This window comes from Heteronotia binoei, chromosome 21, assembly GCF_032191835.1.
Source record: "Heteronotia binoei isolate CCM8104 ecotype False Entrance Well chromosome 21, APGP_CSIRO_Hbin_v1, whole genome shotgun sequence".
Lineage (NCBI taxonomy): Eukaryota > Metazoa > Chordata > Lepidosauria > Squamata > Gekkonidae > Heteronotia > Heteronotia binoei.
The window spans coordinates 157419052-157441430 of NC_083243.1; the positions used below are offsets into that span (position 1 = coordinate 157419052).

Here is a 22379-nt window from a genome sequence, read left to right on the forward strand (position 1 = left end):
TAGGTGCGGCGACCAGAACTGCACACAGTACTCCAAATGAGACCGCACCATCGATTTATACAGGGGCATTATGATACTGGCTGATTTGCTTTCAATTCCCTTCCTAATAATTCCCAGCATTGCATTGGCCTTTTTTATTGCAAACGCACACTGTCTTGACATTTTCAGTGAGTTATCTACCACGACCCCAAGATCTCTCTCTTGGTCAGTCTCTGACAGTTCACACCCCATCAACTTGTATTTGTAGCTGGGATTCTTGGCCCCAATGTGCATTACTTTGCACTTGGCCACATTGAACCGCATCTGCCACGTTGACGCCCACTCACCCAGCCTCAACAGATCTCTTTGGAGTTCCTCACAATCCTCTCTGGTTCTCACCACCCTAAACAATTTAGTGTCATCCGCAAACTTGGCCACTTCACTGCTCACTGCCAACTCTAAATCATTTATGAACAAGTTAAAGAGCATGGGACCCAGTACCGAGCCCTGCGGCACCCCACTGCTTACCGTCCTCCACTGCGAAGACTGCCCATTTATACTCACTCTCTGCTTCCTATTACTCAGCCAGTTTTTGATCCACAAGAGGACCTGTCCTTTTACTCCATGACTCTCAAGCTTTCTAAGGAGCCTTTGATGAGGAACTTTATCAAAAGCTTTCTGGAAGTCAAGGTAAACAACATCTATCACAGCACAGACAGCTTGTCAAACTGAATTAAAATATGAAGTTAGGAGAAAAGCTCCCTTACTGAATACCTGCACAACAAAAGCAATAAGTAAGGGCTAACTAGACCTACTGGCATCCACAGGTCCAACCCATTGATGCAGTCACCATCTTAAAGAGATTTAAAAATGCCACAAAGGCCTTGTCATGGGCCCACAGTATGGAAGGCTGATGCACCTTGTCCCACCCCCACCCCCTGTATTTTCAATATGTAACAGCTGAGAATGTGGCAATTTATAGGGGAGGGACTAGAGTACCTCAGCCTGCTGAGCTGCAGGTCTTCTTTAACATAGGTGTGGTATCCATGTTTCACACCTCTGGGTGCTGTCATGTCCAGTTGTTAAACAGCTACCAAGGGAGGTGGTGAGCTCCCTTTCACTGGTAGTCTTTAAGCAATAGCTGGACAAACACTTGTCAGGGATACTCTAGAACAAGGGTGGCCAAACTTGCGTAATGTAAGAGCCACATAGAGTAAAGTCAGATGTTTGAGAGCTGCAAGACATGAACATGAGATGTTTGAGAGCCACATGACATGAACGCCAGATGTTTGAGAGCAGGAAAGAAGGAAGGCGAATAGATGGAGGGAGGGAGGAAGAGGTGGAAAGAAAGCATCTTTAACTTTAAATTCTCCAGCTGGCTTGTCTTGGAGAGGTGATTTAAAGAGAGAAATGCCTTCTCCAAGTTGGCAAATGGGGTGGTGGGAGCTTCAAGAGCCACACAGTATGTGTGAAAGAGCCACAGTTTGGCCACCCCTGTTCTAGAATTATCCTGCATTGAGCAGGGGGTTGGACTAGATGGCCTGTATAGCCCCTTCCGATTCTGTGACTCTATCTGATTGCAGGTTGCAGTTTCATGATCTTTAAAAATTATAGACCCAGCAAATACATCTTATTGAACATTGAAGGCTACCAGAAATACTTTCCCATTGGCTATTTAAAATTTAATTTAAAAAACAGCACCAAGAATTATTGCATCTCTTCCACACCCGACCCAGAATGCACAATTCTTTGCATGTCCACTCAGAAGCAAGTGTCTATATTGAACAGGGCTTACACCCACATAAGTAAGCATAGGACTGCTTTGTATGAAAGCCCCACTGAATTACATGTCATTTACTTCAGAGAAACAGACAGATACAGGGGGAAGGATTTGGTCTCACCTGATCATACAAAGCCAGAATCCCACCCCATTTACTTATCTAAAGCAGATATTGAGAAAGCAAAACAATTGCTTAGGGATTTACTTAGGTTTATGGGTGAAATTCTAGCAGGAGCTCCTTTGCATATTAGGCCACCCCCCCTGATGTAGCCAATCCTCCAAGAGCTTACAAGGCTCTTTTTTGTAAGCTCTTGGAGGATTGGCTACATCCAGGGTGTATGGCCTAATATACAAAGAAGCTCCTACTAGAATTCCACCCCAGCTTAGGTTGCTTCCTATTTAGCTAAAAGCTCCTCTCCCTTACAATACTATTCAGAACGGAGGGATTTCCCCACCACCACCACCACCTCATATTCCATTTTACTTAAGTAGACCATTACTCTTTTTGGAAAATATATCTGTTCCTAAACATTAAATGCCGTATGTTTTCTAGACCAGTACATCCTGTCCAGAGTCTCTGTATTCCGTCTCTGCCAGTGTTTAGTGTGAGGGAGGGAATGAAGCTGGGATTTTAAGCTTGTGAGATACAGCCTTGGGGAGAACATCCAACAGATTCTTCTTGGATTGAAAAATAATATAGATTTATAGTAGAGGAAGAGACAAAATATCTACAGCAACAAAGAAACAGAACATCTGAAGCAGGGAAGAACAGTGCATCAGTAGCTTTCCTGCTCATTCCTTTGGCCATTTGTTGCAACTGACACAACAAGCAGGCAATTCACAAACAGCTTTTTAAGGGCACCCCAGTGACTAACTGTTGAAAAAATAGCTAGGTGATATTAACAGCAAATGAAACATGGAAGGGGTTGCTAAAGAAAAGGCAAAAAAAAAAAAAATGCAGGGCAGCAAGGCAAGGAACTCCTGTAAAAACAAAACAAAGCACTCCATCTCAGAGATTCAGCATGAGTTCAGCTGGACACCAGGCAAGGAAAGGAAGGGAACAACTGCCATAAGCCAATAAGAGCCAGTGACCCACTTCAGCAGGCTTTGTGATTCACTTGTGGGTCATGCCCCACAGGCTGGGAAGCGCTGTTCTACATCACTTACCCACAGCTGGTTTCAAGCAAACTATCCCCGACTTGTAGTGATGCCATCCCAAAGTCTGCTATCCGGATATTATTCTTTTCATCCAGCAATAGGTTTTCAGGTTTTAAATCCCTGTGGCTGTAAAGAAATTAGCAGATCATGGGTTAAGACAGAGAGAGCAGTTTCTCCTCTTTATGACTCTAGCAACACATGATAAACATGGCGCTAGGTCCTTTGGAAAAGCTTCAATTTTGGCCTCATTTTCATAGGAGAAAATAACCTTCTAGTCTGAAAAACTGAGGTGAAGGACCATGATTTTAAATACAAAATAAGGAGTTGTGTAGGGAAAGTGATGTATCTGGCTTGTTTGAATGAAGCAATCTACATTTGTTTCTCTCAACATCTGAGAAACAGTATGCGGTAGAAATGAGCGTGCTCAGATAATGAGTCAGTGCTTTACCCATCCTGGTTGGTGAAAGCCAGCTAGTGGCCTCTTTATATATTATAAAGTCTTTGTGTTTGTTGAATGACAACATGAGAACTTGGGAGTAGATGATCAATGAAAGTCTTTTCTACTTGTCACCAGGGTGTGCAGACAGAAACATTGGCTGTCTTTCCTACCTCACTGTTTTCTCCTCCTTAAAGGGCCCTATGGACCAGCCATTGACTCCATTACAAAACTTATGCACATCCATGTGAGTATCATGATTTCTCAAATGGAACCAATAGCTGTTCCACAGTGTATTTTAAAAAGGAAAAATAGCACTGAAAAGAAGGTAGCCAGCCACTGTTTCTTCCTGTGCATCCCAGTGCTGAGGAGAAAAGTGGTAGTTTGAGTTTGGGAAACACAAAACTCACACTGAATGTCTGGTTCAAAGTCTTCATGCCATCATTTAACAAACACAAAGATTTTTTTAGTGCACAAAGAGACTCCCAGACAAGATTTCTGCAACTGTCCATTTGTCCTCTCTTCTCTAGAATTCTAGGATTCAGGAAGGCTAAAATCTGTAGCCACTTAGCTCCTCCCCAAACCAAAACAGCTTTGATATTGACTATCCACCATGACAATCCTTTTCCAACCTTTTTTGTAAAAGATTTTCAAGGGATTAGTCATACTTCAGACTGACCTATTTAATTTTAGTTTCCTTATTGCCCCGAACTCACCTTGGTTTTCCAATGTGTTTTCTACAGCTTGGTTGACATTTTCTCTTATTTTCCATCTAAGTCCTAGACATCAAGCATAGCTTGGGAGAGAATTATGCTTAACACTCCAGTGTTGTTTTTTTTAAAGCCCCCCTAGGGAGATGTACAGGATCTGAGCTAGCCCACAGCTGCTTAACAAAACTGCAAAGTTTGACATGAAAACAGAATCATGAAATTTTGGCTCAACTAGTTATTCCTTGAAAACATCAAGTCCTGTAGAACAAAGCTTGTCTGAACAACAATCCTGCTTGCTTATGAATAAGCATTGTTGATGTTGCTGTGACTGGAAATCAAGTGAATTTGTGCAAGTGAGAAAATACTAATCTTGAAAAGACAATAAACTTCTAAATCTCATTGTTGGAAACGGGGGAGTAGAATGGGGAAATCATAAGAGGGCAATGTAGTACAAAGTGACAATTGTGATTTCATATTGATTGTATTTCTGCTGCATTTGTTACTCTCCAACTGAGGTAAGCCAAAGCAGAGAATTTTGGTACAATTTTCTGCACAGAAATAATGCAATATGTTGATTCCTAGATATTGTGATTGCAAGATTAGTACAGCTGATGCTTTGAAATCATTATTTACCTGTGATAAAGAAGTGATGGGGACATGCCGTATGACAGATTCAACGATGCAGGTAATCAATACTGCATCTTTATGACTCCCTAAACTCCATTTACTGGAAAACTGAGCAGAAGGCAGATGGACATGGGAAGAAATAGATGGTATGGTAGTTGCAATTTCTTTAAGATCCCAACAGCCTGGATGATCTAATTAATATCCAGAAAGAACCCCCTTGTGCAAAAGTGAAAGAAATCAAAAACAAAACCCTATAACATGTGCTAATTATTCAGCATTTAATGGAACATCACAGAGTAAATGAACTTCATTTGGTTCCTTTCCAGCTGATCTCTCCAGTTCCATGTCTAACATGATATGTGTTGCCTCCTCACTCTGTAGGTGAACAGAGGACACAATACCCTCTCATTGTTCTAGAGGCTGAAATGCTCCAGGGGCTTTCTCCACATCACAGGCAAAGAGGATTAAATAAGGCAGCAGCTTTGTGAACAAGCAAGGGAGAATGCCTCACACAGAGTTGCATATGCAGATAGGAAAGATGAAAGAGGAAGACACAGCTCATCAGAAAGCTCACTCTACTCCTTTGTAGGATGGCAGTTAATAATGGTCACAGACCTTCTACTGATGAAGAAGCAAGAAGATAATTTATAATCCTGAATGAAGCATTGCTCTTTTGAAAAGCTATTTGTATGTGTGAATGCATGGAAGTGCATGTATGTCTGAGTATTTTTGCAGATTGAAGGATGGGATCACATTGGGAATTTGGTGTGGCAGTATCCTGGCTTTAAAAAGGTGATGCTCTTTGATGCATGCTGCAGCAATCACACAGCTCCCACCCTGCTGCTGGGAGAGGCAAAGGCTGCCCATGTGCAAGAGGAGCATTCAGACTACTCCTGCACATCCAGAGTGGGTGCACTGCATGTCCTGGCCATTCAAACAGCCAGGAAATGCACTTTAGAGATTTGCTACCACAAAGTTCCTGAAAGCTATTTAATCCGGTCCCAGTCCATCCTAAAATGAGGTAACTACGAGTGGGTTCTGGGGAGCAGATGTATGTGTGTGATTGTGCACATTAAATTCAGAGGGGAGACTTGGCTAAGTCAGGCCAAATCTCTCATGTGATCTCACTCTAAGTGTCTGTTTAGGGGTCCTAGCTCTGGATTAGGAAATTCCTGGGGATCTGGGGGGTGAAGCCTGGGGAAGGTAGAGTTTGTGGAGTGGACAGACTTTAGCAGTGTATATGATGTCATAGAGACCAACTTCCAACACAGCTCTTTTCTCCATGGTCGTTTTTGCACTCACCTTAATCAGCAGCGATGACCCTCTTCACCGCGCAGGATCTGCGCGGATTTCGCACTAATTGCCGCGGAGCACCCAGAAGAGCCGGACAGTCCCGGCACTTTTGCGGCGCAAATGGAAACCGCCAAAAACCAGTTTCCGTTTGCGCCGCAAAAGCGCCGGGACTTTCCGGCTCTTCTGGGTGCTCCGCGGCAATTAATGCGAAATCCGCGCAGATCCTGCGCAGTGAAGAGGGTCGTCGCTGCTGATTAAGGTGAGTGCGAAAACGACCCATGAGAATTATCTCTGTCAACTGGAGACCAGTTGTAATTCCCAGAGATCTCCACCTGCAACCTGGTGGGTGTCTGTAAGTGAATGAGAGACAGCCTGTACAAGTGATCATAAGGAAAGCGCACCATTTAGGAAGTGCAAGCTTCCCCTGCAGTACACACACACATCACAATGTATACAGAGACTGCACAGCTGATATTAAAAGTTAGTTTTATTTTGAAGTGTTTTTTTTCTTTTGGTTTCAAGTTGCAGTCAGATTATGGCAACCCCATATGGTTTTCAAGGCAAGAGATGTTCAGAAGTGGGTTGCCATTACTTGCCTCTGTGAAACAACCCTACTCTTCTTTGGTGATTTCACAAAGAAGTGCTAAAATGGGCTGACCCTGCTTAGCTTCCGAGATCTAATGAAATTAGGCTATCTTGGACTATCCTGGTCAGGGAACAGTCTACCTACCCTATCAACCTTGCTCAATCTCCAGGTAGCTAATTGGACGTTCTAAAAGGAGGAGACGCTAAACATATGAATGTATTAGACTGAATCAGGCCCTTGGTCCATCACAGTCAGTATTGTCTACTCAGACTGACAGCAGTTTTCCAAGGTCTTGGGCTGAGGTCTTTCACATCACCTCCTACCTGATCCTTTTAACTGGAGAAGCCAGGGACTGAACATGGGACCTTCTACAAGCCAAGCAGATGCTCTACCACTGAGCCACATCTGTTGTCCATAATGTTCACTCACCTTGTCAAAAGGTACTCAGGTAATTAGCTCATAAGCAATGCCTATTTCCATTGCCATCTTTGCCTCAATAATGCAGAGAAACTTAGCTCGGCCCAATGCCCTCTACCCACTCTGACTTTTTCATGGTACATCCTCTAGGTCTTCAATCACCTCTTCCATCTCACTTTTCAGTCTTGCATGAGCACTGGTGAAGTCGAGACTCTTTTTAATGTTTGTAATGTGTTATTGCCCATCAAAGACACCTGCCTGGAATGTGGTGTTCTGGGAAGAAAAAGCCAGAATTCCAATGAAGAAGAAGACTGCAGATTTATACTTCGCCTTTCTCTCTGAATCAGTCTCAGAGTGGCTTACAATCTTCTTTATCTTCTTCCCCCAACCTGTGAGGTGGGTGGGGATCTCACAGAAGCTACCTTTTCATGGATAACTCTTTTGAGAGCTGTGGCTGACCCAAGGTCATTTCAGCAGCTGCAAGTGGAGGAGTGGGGAATCAAACCTGGTTCTCCAGATAAGAGTCCACACACTTAATCTTTACACCAAACTGACTCTCATCATGATGGACAAACACCTGTCAAACATTGTAGGGCAATGAGAAGGAAGAGCTCACCTTTTGGAATACAATTAGGTTAATTTTCTGTCTGGTAAAACTATCTTGAGCCTGTTTCTAAATGATGGCTGGCATTTTGTGTACTTCACAGACTTCAGATTCTCACAGATTTAGAGTCTGAATTCTGTTTAAATACAATATACATTTTACAAGTTACAGCTCACCAAATCCTGAGTAGCTCTTTTTGTTCTACTACTCTGGTAGTTCCAACTCTTGGAAGCCAACTAAATGGTCAATAGGTGGCAAAGAGATGGAACAAGTAAAATACTAAAATACTTAGGAATTTATTTCCAATATAACACACTTTGGACTAATCACCGTAACTGTATAATTAAGTCAGTCAATGTTAACGTTGCAGCTATTCAGCGCTTCTTTTATAGTAGAGGCAATCAGTTTGTCCCAGCTGCGCTAAAAATCTTTAAGGCTAAAGTGATACCACAGCTCTTATATGGGGTCCCAGTTTGGATCACAGCCTTGGACAACAACATTGAAGGTGTCTAATCAAAATTTCTACGGAAAATCCTGGGATTCCCGAAGTGCGTACCATATGCAGTTCTATGTTTAGAAACAGGGATGAATCTTGTGGAAACACAAGCATGGCTAATGTTATTTAAATATTGGTTATGGCTACATTTCTACTCTGATTCGGAGAGCCTTCTATATCAACTGCTCCCAGAATCCAATATGTCAAATTGGTTAGTATTTATTGAGAGGAAAATTAAGTCTATGGGCATTGATATAGATTCACCTTTTATGCTATCCTTAAAAGATGCATTCTTGAAACTTAAGCTTAGAATCTTGGATATTGAAATGCAAACATTATATAGCCTGGCCAACAAAACTTGCTCCCCGCTGAATTTTGAACTTCCTCTTTCTGTAGGGAAATTAGCGTCATAATTCTCCTCTCTGCAAGCACTACAACAACGGCATGCTTTCTCATTAACGAGATGCAATGCATTACCATCTGCTATTTTATTTGGCAGATTTAACAGGATTGATTACTCTGCCAGATATTGTCAAAACTATCGAAACTATCTCCCATGTATTATTGAATTGTCCCCTTTATGATGATAGTCGTCGTATATATTTTAGCAGATATGTTGAGCTGTGCTGATTCAGGCAAAGTCTACAGACTTTTAAATGACACCTGCTCTGAGTTAACTTTAACGGTTGCCGAATTTCTTCAACAGGCCATGGAAATCCGACAAAGACTGGCTCTGGAATGACCATATCTTGTTTTATTCATTTAATTTTTTTAAACTTGAAATGACATATATTTTACTCATGTTATGTACATTAGCTCCCCTGCGTACTCTATTTTCCAGGATTTTATATTACTTACATTGTTATTTGTACTGCTAAATCTGTTTTATGCCAATAAAGGCTTGTTGTTGTTGTTGTTGTACTACTCTGGTATCCTGATATATGGTTTTGAAATTGGTTCTCTCTCTTTACTGAAAAAGGATGCAAACAAAACTCTTATTCTTTCCATTTGTCCCCACAAAAATGTATACACAGAGCCTTCTCTGCATACCCCAGCAGACATGGCCTCAGGCAACTGGAAGAGAAGAGAAGAGGCTCTAGTAATTGTCATCTATCAATATTCATGCAAAATCCTGTGTCACCTCCTCCAAGTGCCCTCTGAAAACCTCACATAACCCAGATTAAAAACCAGATAACAAAATCTTGCCACTCATTAGTACAGGGAATTTCATCTCAGTGTTTACCCTCCCTGTAAAATAATTGGCAGCATTTATTACTAGAGAAGCCTTGTCAGGTTTGCCATTGTGCCTTTCTTGTAATCATAGTTTTATTTGTCAACACTGGGATATAGGCACCATGCAAGAGATGGACCAGAAGTGAAAAGCCAATGTATGCAACACAGAAATTAGACCAATCACAATGTCATTTGGTAGTGTCACGAGCAGCCAATCCAGATTCTTTTAGCTGTTCACCCTGCTATTCCTTGTAAATCCCTCACGGTATGTGGGGTTTTTACTTTTCCTGTCAGTAGAGAGAATGGCCTCCTGAGGAAATCTAAAATGGGAGCTGCTGCAGTTCCTCCCCCACAGCTATTCCCCCAGCTCTGATATGACTCACAAGTGACTGCCTACAGTGCTCCTGCACCATTCCTACAGACAGTAGATGGGACTGAAATAGCTGCAAGCTCTTTCCACCAGGACATTTACAAGTTTGAATGCCCTTTCACCTCCCATAACCAAGTGCTCCCCCATTGTATCCGGGGCTACCCTAACTTTGCTAGGTGATGTTTTCAAAAATAGCTCCTCATTTTGAGAGTGGGACATGATATGCTTTGAAAAAGATGATTTTTCTGAGAGCAACCCCCCCCCCCCTGGTTTTTAATATGGTCATTGCTCCTTTACTGTTTTCATTAAAAAATAAGTTTAGGCTATTGTTACATTGCCAAAGCTAGCCTTCACTTATTTCATTTGTTTATTACATCACTTATGGTCCGCCACCATTCAGAAAGATTCGAGACAGGTGGTCCTTCAGAGACAACACAGGTACAGACTGATATTTCCTTTCTTATATGTATTTCAGTTCACTGTACCCCATTCCTTCATCTGAACAAGTCTGCATGCATACAAAAGCTTACATTCTGAATAAAACTTTGTTGGTCTTAAAGGTGCTACTTGTTTCCTATTTTGTTCTACAACCAGCATAAAGTCACTAATAGTGCATGACCAAACCAGCCTCTGTCCAGTCATCACTGAAACAGGTTTGTGAGTTAGCTAATGCATACACATGAAACAAAATTGGGCTTGTTCTGGCAGGGTGCAAGACCAATGTTAACCTTTGGCTGCTCTGAAGTCCTAGGCAAGTGTTTTGTGGCACCACCATAAATCACGTCTATGTACACTATGGCCCTCACTTGTTACTGGGACTACTGCATTTTCTGAAGAGTCTGAGAAATACAGGTAGGGCGTTTTCGCACTCACCTTCAAGTGGCGCGACCACCCTCTTCACAGCGGAGGATCTGCGCGGATTTCACACAAGAAGCGCCGGAGCAGCCAAAAGAGCCAGAAAGTTCTGTCGCAAAAGCCGCTCAACCGTTTTCCTGCTTCTTGGCGGTTTCCATTTGAGCGGCTTTCGCGACGGAACTTTCCGGCTCTTTTGGCTGCTCCGGCGCTTCTTGTGCGAAATCCGCGCAGATCCTCCACTGTGAAGAGGGTGGTCGCGCCACTTGAAGGTGAGTGCGAAAACGCCCGTAGAAAAAATGTCTTAGTTATCTCAATGCTGCTTTCACCTTATGCAGAAAATCCAACTGTATGTTAGGATAAAACCTAGCTGCCATGATTTACAACTATCATTTGTACAAGGAAGTTGTTAACATCTAAACTATGTAAAGGACAAAGACTGATTAGGAATTTCACTAGTAGTTTTAATAGGGGATTCACTTATACAGACAATTCCTATTGTAGCTCCATCTTTGGTTCCTGAACATCTTGATAAAGACATTTCCTCAAGGTACCTCCAGTTTTTACTACACTTCACATGCATGTATCAGTAGATAGTAGGTATCCTGTTCAAAGAATAAGCTGTGTGACTAACCCCATACTTAAAACTACCAGGTACTTGGACAATAGTTCAATTGGAAGCTGAGGGGCCATAAGCTAAATATATAGTAGTAATATTAGAACTAAGATGGACAGAAGGGCAGAGGTTCAAGGAGATTGGATATAATTTGCCATTTGTCTAAATTTATGCATTTCCCCACGTACACATTTCTTTTTGTAAAAAATATGAAGTAAAAATGTATTTATTTGAGATCAAAATGAGGCCTTGCTCTCTGTCATATTGAACTGAAAAGACCTTTTTGAGGATAGGTGATATGAGAGGCTTCTTCTGTGATCGTCTTCAAGTTTCAGAACTTCCTTGCGAGAGATATCTGTCTAAACTGCCATCTAGGGTACGAAGAGAAAGGCAAAGGTTTGTTTTAGCAAACCTTTGGAAAGAACCATTATGTTGGACTTGTCCTATTGATTTCTGATTAAAAATTGGATATTTTTGTTCCTTACAAACAAAGTTGTTTTTGTGGAGAATTTCTTTTGATACTGTAATTCTGATTTTGACAATTTTATCTATAGTATCAATTCCCCCAGTTTTGGGGGCTTCTCCCTACCACAGACCATCTGGCAGGTAGGAGAAACCACCCCTAAGCAGCAACATTGCCATGAGACATCCCCAATACATTTAAGCCAATTTTACCATAGAGTTTGCTCCCAAATCAGAACATTCCCTCTGCAACATACCCAATGTAATGATGTCACTTCCAAATGGTGTCATTGCATCAGGGATGTCATGTGATATCCCTACTCACCCCTGGAATGCCTCCCAAATCTCCCTGCTAGATTGATGAGGGGACTTGGCAAACCTAACACTGATGGAAAAACAACAGGTTTTTTTTCAGTTCAGATATCACATTGCCAGTTTTAAATTGGATAGTATATGTGAGAAAGGGAACACAATTTAAATCAGGTAAGAGGCAACAATATTTTTAAAGATAAATAAAAGTGGTTCAGATAAGCATTGCTTTTATTTCTTGGTTACCTCTGGTCAAACAAGTGGGGGGGGGGGTTTGGGTGTGTGTGGTTTTTTTTGTGAAACAGCACTAATTCTTTGGTAATCTGATGTAATTTTTGGGCATATGCAATAACCTTCAGATCCACAGACACTGTGGGGAAAAGTTTTCAGGTTTTTACAGCCCGGATTCCATCTTTGGCCACTGATAAATATAAAGCTGTTATATTAATATGAAGCTAGCATGGTTGGAATGAGTACAAAACTATCTATCTATTGTATCAGTGTGTAACAAGCATCCATGTCCCATCATTAGCTGAAAGAGAAGCCTTCATTTTCACTGTGATCATGACTGCATAACCTGATTGTTTTCAATGATTTGTCATCTTGCTGTCTCCTGACAGGTTGAGGTCAGGCATCATTTTTTAAAAGAAATTATATATTTTTTCACTATGAAATGAATTTCCTCTGCCCCTTTCAAATTTCAATCAGGATTATTCAGATTCTATTATAATCACCAGCATCCAGGGAAGCTAAAAGCTTTCACATTGATTGCAGAGCACTGAATAATGCTAATGATTAACTTATTAATGAAAAGCTTTTCTTCACCAACTCCAGGATTATAAAACAGGATGGACTTCCTTGACAAATCAGTTTTGTGCTATCAGTCTTTATGAGACAGCACAGCAAATCATAGGAGTGGATAGTGATGGTCAAGCATAGATTCAGCATTAAGGTGTTATTACCTAGATTGGTCAACTTGGAACTGAGAGCTGAGTTAAAATCCATACATAGACATAAACCCTATGTCAGTGTCAATTTCCTACTGGTAAAGCAGAATACATCTGAGGGTGCTGTGAAAATGACAGAGCTAAGCACCAGGTTTATGAAAATGCTATAGAAAATACTATACCTAAAATGATTGTTAGATAAAGATCACAAGGTAACATGTGAAACAAAGTTGGAATCCAGTGGCATCTTTAAAACCATCAAAGTTTTATTCAGTGTAGGAGCTTTTGTGTAGGAGCTTTCATTGTCTTCCTCAGATACAATGAAACAGAATTTAGTAGTCCATGCATATAGGCAGAGGATGGGCAGTAAACTAGCATGGAACATATTGAAGCTATTTATCAGATTCAGGAATCAGGGCTTTTTTTGAAGCAGGAACTCTTTTGCATATTAGGTCACACACTCCTGTAAGCTCTTAGAGGATTGGTTACATCATAGGTGTGTGGCCTAATATGCAAAGGAGTTCCTGCTACAAAAAAAGCCCTGGGAATAATAGTTTATAAGGTTACCATTTAACATAATGAAGATGTTTTAACAGATGCAGAGACCAAAGAAGAATAACAAGCTAAGTCTACATGGTTGCTATTTGTTTCATGGGAGAAACACAGAGAAGCAAATAAACATGACAAAATTGGAGTCTGATGTATCCTTCTTAACTGTGAAGTACTAAGAGTAATTAACTGAGACTCTGTTGTTATACTCCATTCATCTCCTCTCAAGACTGTAAGGCTTTCACCTATTCTGGAACTTCAGGATAGAAATCCTAATGAGGCAAAAGGCCAAGATATCTGTATTCCCATCTAGGTTTCTAACAGTACAGTCCTAAAAGAGGAGGATTTTTAATAGCTTTGGGACAAACACCCAATTTCAACAGAAATTTCACCTCAGAACTGAGCAGTGATGAATCTAAACCTTTCTGTAATGATGCACTCAATTTAAAAAGTGATTTGCTTATGGCTTATTTTAAATAGAAGGGAATTTGTCTTTTAGAAGTGAAACTGATAGGGGGACAGAGTGATCTTCCAAGGACATCTGGTGAATATGGGTTACAGAAGGGCTTGATTCAGGTCTCCAAGTTCAGACACTATCAATAGATTATATAATCTCACATCAACTGAGCATCATCCAAAAGGTGCAACTCCAAATAAACATATTCTACAAAGAAAAACCTTGCAGCTTATTAAAATGGCAGCTCTGATCATGTAAGCAGTAACCTGCAGGCCTTTTGTTAAATGTGAAACTGTAATTGTCTGGTGGACTGACGAACCACCAGTCCAAAGGACTTATGAGTTCAGTCATATAGTTTAATAATAACAAAAAAAAAATCTCTTGGCCAGATCCAGTGGCTACCAAAGTAAGCGGGGACTCTCTCCATTAATTTTAATGAGTTTCAGATTGGGCCCTCAAGCTGTTATTGATTTCTGTCAGCTCTCCCTTGTGCTCTGCTGACTGTTATAAACCCATCTGTGCTGCTTGCCTATTTTCTCTGGACTTGGCATTCATACTACTCCATGTCCTGTCACTATTCTTTTCTTGTGAGTTTATCTATACTTTTAGCTTAGTGGAATTCAAAACATACTCATTGTTGGTTTATAATTAATGCAATATTTTTAGATTGTCATTCCAGCACCTTTTTAATTGCTATCATATTAGAAACAAAAAAAAGATGCTAAAATATCATGGTCAGAGTCTGTATCAGAAAATATCTGGCTTCCCATGCTTTCTTTGGGGATGATTCACCTATGATTTTTAACTCCCAACTAAATCTCACAACTGTAGACTCATGCTGAAGATTTATGCAACTGCGGCATGCTGCTCTGCCCCCAAATGCAAACCTGCTAGAAATTAGGCTAACCTGGATAGAAGGAGCAGAGCAGCCCAGAAAGGGAACCATAATGGCAACATATGAGGTTGGTATTTTGCAACTATTCATTTTGTACCACTTAAAGTTTGTGTGCAAATATCTTTGTCTTCTCCAGTCAGTTATACAGTGTGATCTATGCAAACATGATTTCCATAATTATTTACAAAAATGTTCAGATCCCCCCCACCCGTGTCTATAGCTCAGCTGTATGCTAATGCTGCAATCTTATGTACTTTTCTTGGAGACAGACCTCACCAAATGTGCAAGTGATTGTATAGCACATCAAATTCAACTCAGTAGTTTTCTGAAGTTTCTCTTCCTTTCCTATTGAAAGAAACGTACAACAATTCCATATAGGAACCTTTGTGAAATAATTAGGCTCCTCCTCTTTTTATAGATATAGCAGGTCAATGTAGTCAATGAAGCAAATATTTATGGATATAGCAAGTCAATGTAGTCAATTGTAGTCAATGAAGCAAAAAAGGTATCTAGTCACTGCATATATATTTTGGTAGCAAAACACTGGTTATGCATTGCACATTCTAATGGAGTATTTAGCCTATCAGATTAAACGTAACAATGCAGTCTGTGCTCAGAAACACCAGTATAACCATTATGTAAATCACAGCTCTCAGCCAATCAAAGTTTAGGAAATAGCATTACTGAGAAATAAGTGTGCAGTTATGAGTCAGTAGCTGTACAGAAACCTTGCATTACAATTGGTGACAAAAACTCAATTTCGGTGCAATTTAAAAATTACTCAAACTTGTTAAAGCAGCAGCCAGTGGAAACTGGCTCAATTTAAAACATGGTCTGAAAGCTACAGGTTAAACCACACTCTACAGTTAAATCATCCAAGTGAGTTAATAAGTATCAATAACAGCTGATAAAGAAAATTACTCCTATTGGAAAGGAAATTAAAGGCAACAAGAATTCAAAAGCCCATACAGGGTCTAGGTAAGGCTGCCAACACCAGAAGGTTTTCTATAAGTCAAGGATGCCATAAAATGAATTTGTTGAATTGGTAATTGTCCCAAGTTTCTTCAGGGACTAGGCGCAATATGACACATATTATTCTTATTTATTGGCAAGTGCCCTCAAGACCCTTATAAATTAAGCTGCTAGTCCCACTGGGCTTTGATTTTCTTAGTTTAAAGTGTTTGTTGTAAATGAATGTGACAGTAGGTGCCTCCCTCTCTTAATCTAAGGGGGGGTGAGGTTTTGTGTACAAAAGGAATCACATATAAACTGCTCAATATGCTACATTTTACTTTACAAAGTCAAAGTAAGCCCATGGACAGTCTTCAGTATGAACATGGGTGTAACTAGCAAGGAAAAGTGGTAACATTATATTTTTATCCCACTCTTATTCCAAGCAGCTGATAATTGTGCATGTGGTTCTCTTAGAGATATAAAATTTCTAAAGTCAAGTGGGAGGGGCTTTATGTTTTGCTGTTTCAGAACCCCCCCCCCCCCGAGTTTTCGGAAATATTGAAATATATGCAATACTTGTTTTCTTTTCAAACCTAAACTTATTTTACTGCTTCAAAAGCATAAACCACATCATTGATAACTTAACATAGACACTTGTACTCTTTGGCATATTTAACAAATTTTAAAGTGTAGTATACTATAGTTTTCAACAAGCAAAATTGTCAGTATACTGAATACTAAAAAAGAAAAATGAGGAGAGAGAGAGAGATGCAGACCTCTGCATCTTATGTTGACTTAGCACATGCATCTAATTTTTTTGCCATCCGAGAGGTAGGGGGAAAATGGCTAACAAAATGCACATGTTTTATCAAACTAAAGAAAGTGTATTATTTAGACAGAAGTGATCTCATACAGTCACACTAGGACTAACACCATTCTGGAGTTAAACTCTTGATATCAAGTTAAGCTTTTTAATACCGGCACACTCTTCAATAGTTATTGACAATTAACTACGGACAAACCTCTAAATATGTCTTGAAATACGTTGAAAATGTCTATATTATTTATAGCAATTATCTAATATTGCAGAATATTTTTCATAACAATCTTGACGCTATACAGAGCTCATAAAACATTTCAGTCATTCCTAAACATAAAGTATTTTATAGGAGATTCCCTCCCTAGTGCTCCTCCAAATCTAGAAAAATGAAGGAAGTGTGCAGATCTTCCCCTTCTCCCCTTATGTTTTCTGGGTCTTCACCTTTCTGGGTCTCCATTCATTTTATCATCACAGTAACATTAGGTTAGGGTGAGAGAAATGGACTGACCCAAGATTACCAAGTGAGCTTTATGGTTGAGAGGAGATTTGAGACTACGTCTCGCTGTTTCTAGTCTGGCAGTCCAACCACTAGCTAACAAGAACCTTCAAACTGATCTGCTGTGTAATCACCTGTGATTTGAGTCCTAATCTTTGTTTTTCTCGGTCAGCATCTTTTATCATTGTGGGGGTGGTGCTCTGCTGTGGAGCTGTGGAGCATGTTCCTCTGACATTGGAAACACTAAAGCAAACCCAATGTATTTTAATGAGTTGAAAAGTGTCTAGCTTTACATTAACTTGGTCAGCTGCAGAGGATCACTTCCATAATAAACAAATAGGGGTACAAGTCGAAAGAGGCTATGATCCAAGCCTATAGCTCTCTTTTATTTTTATCCTTCTGCTCCTCCAGGAAGTTCAGGGAAGTCAGCATGTTTTTCTCCTCTTCCACTTTATCTTCACCTATGCTTGGGTAGGTATGCTGAAAGGTTGGCTGGTCCATGACACACACACCCCCTCCTGTGAGCTTCATGACAGATCAGAAGTTTAGAACTAGGTCTCCCCATTCCTAGTCTACTCCACACTAGCTCTCAGATATCACCCACTATATCTGTAATCAACATTATCACTTAGATGTTGTTAAGTTTCTGTACTCACCATATTGAATGACTATGACAGAAATCTAAAGCGGAGATGATCTGCCGGAAAAACTTCCTAGCTTCTTTTGGTGTTAATCTTCCCTTCTTTACAAGATAGTCAAAAAGTTCACCACCGGATACATGTTCTAGCACCAAATACCTACAAGAGAGTAAGAAACAGGTCTTGGTTTATATGCAATCAGATATCTGATATATCTATACATAGAAAACCTTCCTGTATAATCAAACAGCATGGCAGTTTGTAAATTATTACCCTTGTACGTTTTAAACTGTTCTGTAAACAAAATAAATTCTTGGAGTTCTTAAATCTTCTTGAAATGTGGATACATTTTGCAATTAGATGACTTCATTGCTTGAAGTCCTTATTGATTGATCTCTAGTGCTTTGTAAGAAATTCTCCCTAGACATGATCTAAAATAACACTGGTGGAACAAATATTGATGCACATTTAAACTTCATATTCAGGGCTATCATGTTACCTGAAACTTCCTGTTGAAACCATATTTCCTGAGGGAAAAAATTAATTCTCTGGGTTTAAAATATTTATCATACAAGAAAAAAATAATTTTAATGTTTCCAGATTTAAAAATAAGAGTGTAAAGCTAGATCCAGGTGGGTAGCCATGTTGGTCTGAAGCAACACAACAAAGTTAGAGTTCAATGGCACCTTTAAGATCAACAAATCTATAAACCAGGTGCACTGTTGCTGAAATATCTACCTGATATCACTAGAGATCAGCAAATGGTTACCTTGTATATGATTACTGCTGCCAAGCTTGTTTTTGCCAGGCAGTGGAAACAAAACAAAACAAACAAATTCTAAACTACAAGACTGGTTGTTGAAAATAAAGATCCACACTTTAGTGAAATTAACTGCTAATCAGAAAAATAGAGATACACATACAGTAGACCTTCTATAGTCAAGAGTGCTACAAAAACTGGAACTGACAATTGTATAATTGGAAATAGTATTAAAATTGTCAGTTGCTGGTAAAGGGTTTTCTATGCCCATGGAAGCAGGATGCAAGGGAGTTTAGACTGATAATGTCGTATATAATTTTGTACTTATGTATGTATTTGTTATTTGCTTGCTTTTTAATAAAATTAATTTTAAAACTCCAAATCCTTAAATAAAAGATCAGAGGTTAGAGACTGCAAAATTATTATATGCGAAGTACTGGACACAAAAGATTCTGACTGAAGAACTTCTGTAAATAAATTTCAGTAGATGGCTCTGATGTAAAAATTAAAAAACTATATAAGAAAATAACAAAACAAATCAATGTTTCTAGCATGATATATTCCTTTAATAAAAAGGTAAAAATCAATTAATGGAAAAATTATGCATCTGAATTCTATGTGCATTTATTTGCCAGGGAGTACCACTGGACTTTTGAATAAATTTGCACAAGACTATATTGTTGATTTTTTTAAATATAATTTTTTATTAACTACAAAAGAAAGAAGCATAAGCATAAATGCAGAAAAAGAGGGGGGGGAGGGCATATACAGAATGGGAAAAGCTGGGGGGGGGGGAAGAAAAATACAAATATATCAATTTTAAATCTACCTCCAAATAAAATATCCAATTCGTTCTACCTGCGAGTATAGAATTCTCCATATATTTTACCATCTTTATCTTCCATTATAAAACATTTTTACTAAGCTATTATTTGCAATACAAGTCTAAACAGTTCTTCTTCAACACATATAAGTATAAACAAGTCAGAGCAGTCTCAGCACGGAACTAGCTGTTTTGGCTTGACCATGTTAAAAACACAGACTAGTTTGTTAGTTTAACGCTATCCTCATTAACATAGACACAAAAAATTCATATCTCTATCCTTAAGAAGCTAAAAAAAATACAACCTAGTATTTTGTCTATCTCAATATGAACAGTTTCTCCTGGGAGGCATACTAAAAACAAATCTACCAGTTTACACAACATCTATGCTGTCTGCCTTTTTAACAATTAGTCCACCTCTTATATCCCTATTGGGCTAGGAAAAACAACTTATTATGACCCAAAAATAAAAATCACATACCTGTTCTTATTGAGAGTTCCATACCCAACTACCCTCCAAGATAAGAATATTTCAGGAAACCCTTCTTACTAAAAAGAAATCTATCTCCCAAATTATAACTAATATGCACCTTCTCTCTCCTTAACACAGTCTGTGACAATATCTTTATCCTTGACAAATTAAAAATAGAGCACAATAGTTTATCTATCTTATTATAGACAATTACTTCAAACAAGAATATTAGAAGGAGATCTACTAATTAGCAAAATAATTACAATATCTACCTTCTTAACAGTTATAGATTAACTTGTAGAATTACCCATATCAATAACAAACATAAAAACTAATATCATTATTAAAAACAAGTTCAGCAATTTATCAGGAAATTACGCTATCTGCCTTCTTAAAAGTTAATCTTAGTTAACTATTTTTACATAAAATTCTTTTCAAAGACTTTTTAGTCCTTTAACTGTTAAATCCATATTGTTTTAAACAAGACAACGCATTATAGCCCAAAAACAAACAAAAAAGGAAAAAGAAATCTCACTTGACCTTCTAATTTCACATATCAGATTTTCTTACAAAGTCCATGTCCAGCTATCCACTGAAAAAAGTCTAGTTCAGGAGGCTCTTCTTTCTGAAAGATTTCCACATCATGATTTTCTTGTTAAAATGCATCTTCTAACTTCTTAATGCAGTCATCCTTCTCGAAGAAAGTGAGAAGAATTCCACAGCCTTTGTTCCTCTCAACCTAGCTTGAGTCAGTCTCCATTTCCGGTCTTCTTTTTTAACTACGGCATAGGTTCCATTTTAATTTTCTTTTGATCGTTTCCCAACATGTCAGTCTCCCATTTCAATTCCACAGACATCACTGGGTTCTCTTTAGCACTCTGCTCATGTAGATTTGAGATTTCGCTAGCTTTCAGCAAAAAAGCTTCCATTTGCTTCTTAACCAAGTCTGCCAATAAACCAATATCTTGCCTCAGAGATTTCCAACTGCTTAAAATATCTTTTTTATAAAAAATTTTGCTTAGCAAAGCCATTTTTCTCTGTCAGCAAACTCAGTCCATTAATCCAGATTGAAAAGTAGCTCAGAGTACCAGATAGCCCGTCCTTCCCAGTCTCCTCCAACTGGAGTTTTAAATGTTAGCGTATGAATTTCAAATCAGACGACAAGAAGAAATCCCTCTAACAAGTATCTCATTTCGTTCAGACCGTATTGCAGCCGAATAATAGTCTCTTTAACAAATATCCAATTATGATCTGGGTCAATTTAAGTGTCCATATTCCGATTAATTCAAATTGTTTCCAGTACTTAGAGATGTTCTTTAGCTTTCCACAGCTCATTCACAGGGAAATTAGATATATCAATCTCTTTCCCTTCCTTTGAACTGTCAGGTCATTAAAATGTAAAAATGACCCATTAGTCCTTGGTAATTGAAAGCTGACTTACTTGCATTGTAGAGTTGTCATGCTTGAGACAGAGGGGTGATAGATCAAAAGCTTATTGAAGAAAAGAAAAGCAAGCGATTGGGCGTTCAGCTCTTGCTGCGGTAATGGCGATCATGACGGGAAGAGCTTCAGGGCACACAGAAGGAACAGGAGCAACTGCCATTGGGCCCCTGCCCTGCTGTAAAAGCCCCATGCCTAAGAGACCCCCCAAGGTCTCTTTGGGGGTGTCACATCTGTGGCACCCCTCCCCCTCCCTGATTCAGGGGGGTCGTAAGCAGGAGAGCTCACGAATCCACCTGATAGCAAAGCGACATAACCCGGAAGGACTATATTGTTGATTTGTTGTAAGAAGGTTTGTAATCATATATACTTATGTATGTCTTAGAACTGCGGACATATTTTAATTATAGGAAGTTTTTATAGGAAGTTTCTATGATGAACTGGGAATCCAAACCTGAGTCTCCAAGACCCTAGTCTTACATTCTATACATTACAGTACATTGACATTCAAATGAGATGTTTCTAATTCCATATATGGGCTCCAAATAATCCACACACACCCCTTTTAAAAAGCTAGTATGCAGCATCTTGATTCTGCCTGGGCCATGGCTTGAAAAGAATGGTATGTAAGCCTTCACCGCAAAATGGTTTTCCCAACCTGAAATGGCCAATACTTGCCCTGATGGTCAACAAAACACAAGGCACCAGGGTCTCTAAACAGAGCAGAACCAATAATAAGACCATGCAATTTACAAATGGCATACAAGTATGTTGTTATAGAGATAACAGTATAATCACAGTCCATGAATGATGAAAAACAATTTCAGACCAATGTAGTGTCCTATAGATGCAGTCCCGGGACTATACCAAAATGAAATAGAGAGTTCTTTCCACCTTTCTTCCACAGCTGCCAATGGGACTTCTTTAGAACAAAAGAGAAGCTTCTGTATAGGAGAAAAAGATCCCTGAGTCCAACTTGCTATTTGAATATAAGCTGTTTTGTGTCTTCTTGAAGAGCTCATTAGTGTCTCAAACAAGTTTTCTTCTGATGGACCACAGTAGCCTCCAACAATAAAGATCAGCCTAAGGATACTGGTGAGGCTTATGCTCTGTGTTACTATTGGAGGCTACAACATTCCATTAGAAGAAAATCGGGAGAATAAAAATGTCTTTCAGCTATCTCAGGGCACTCCCTAGGTT

At 39.3% G+C, this 22379-nt stretch overlaps 1 protein-coding gene across 22 annotated transcripts in view; it reads right to left on the minus strand.

The window, feature by feature from the left end:
* Positions 1 to 22379, minus strand: part of BRSK2 (BR serine/threonine kinase 2) — a 621430-nt gene that overhangs the window by 128570 nt on the left and 470481 nt on the right. For all 22 annotated transcript variants that reach the window (XM_060261782.1, XM_060261788.1, XM_060261787.1 and 19 more), the window contains exons 4-5: positions 17703 to 17843; positions 2927 to 3043 (exon numbers count right to left, since the gene is read on the minus strand). In XM_060261782.1, coding sequence (XP_060117765.1) covers positions 2927 to 3043; positions 17703 to 17843 — 258 coding nt within the window. The remainder of the gene's footprint in view (positions 1 to 2926; positions 3044 to 17702; positions 17844 to 22379) is intronic.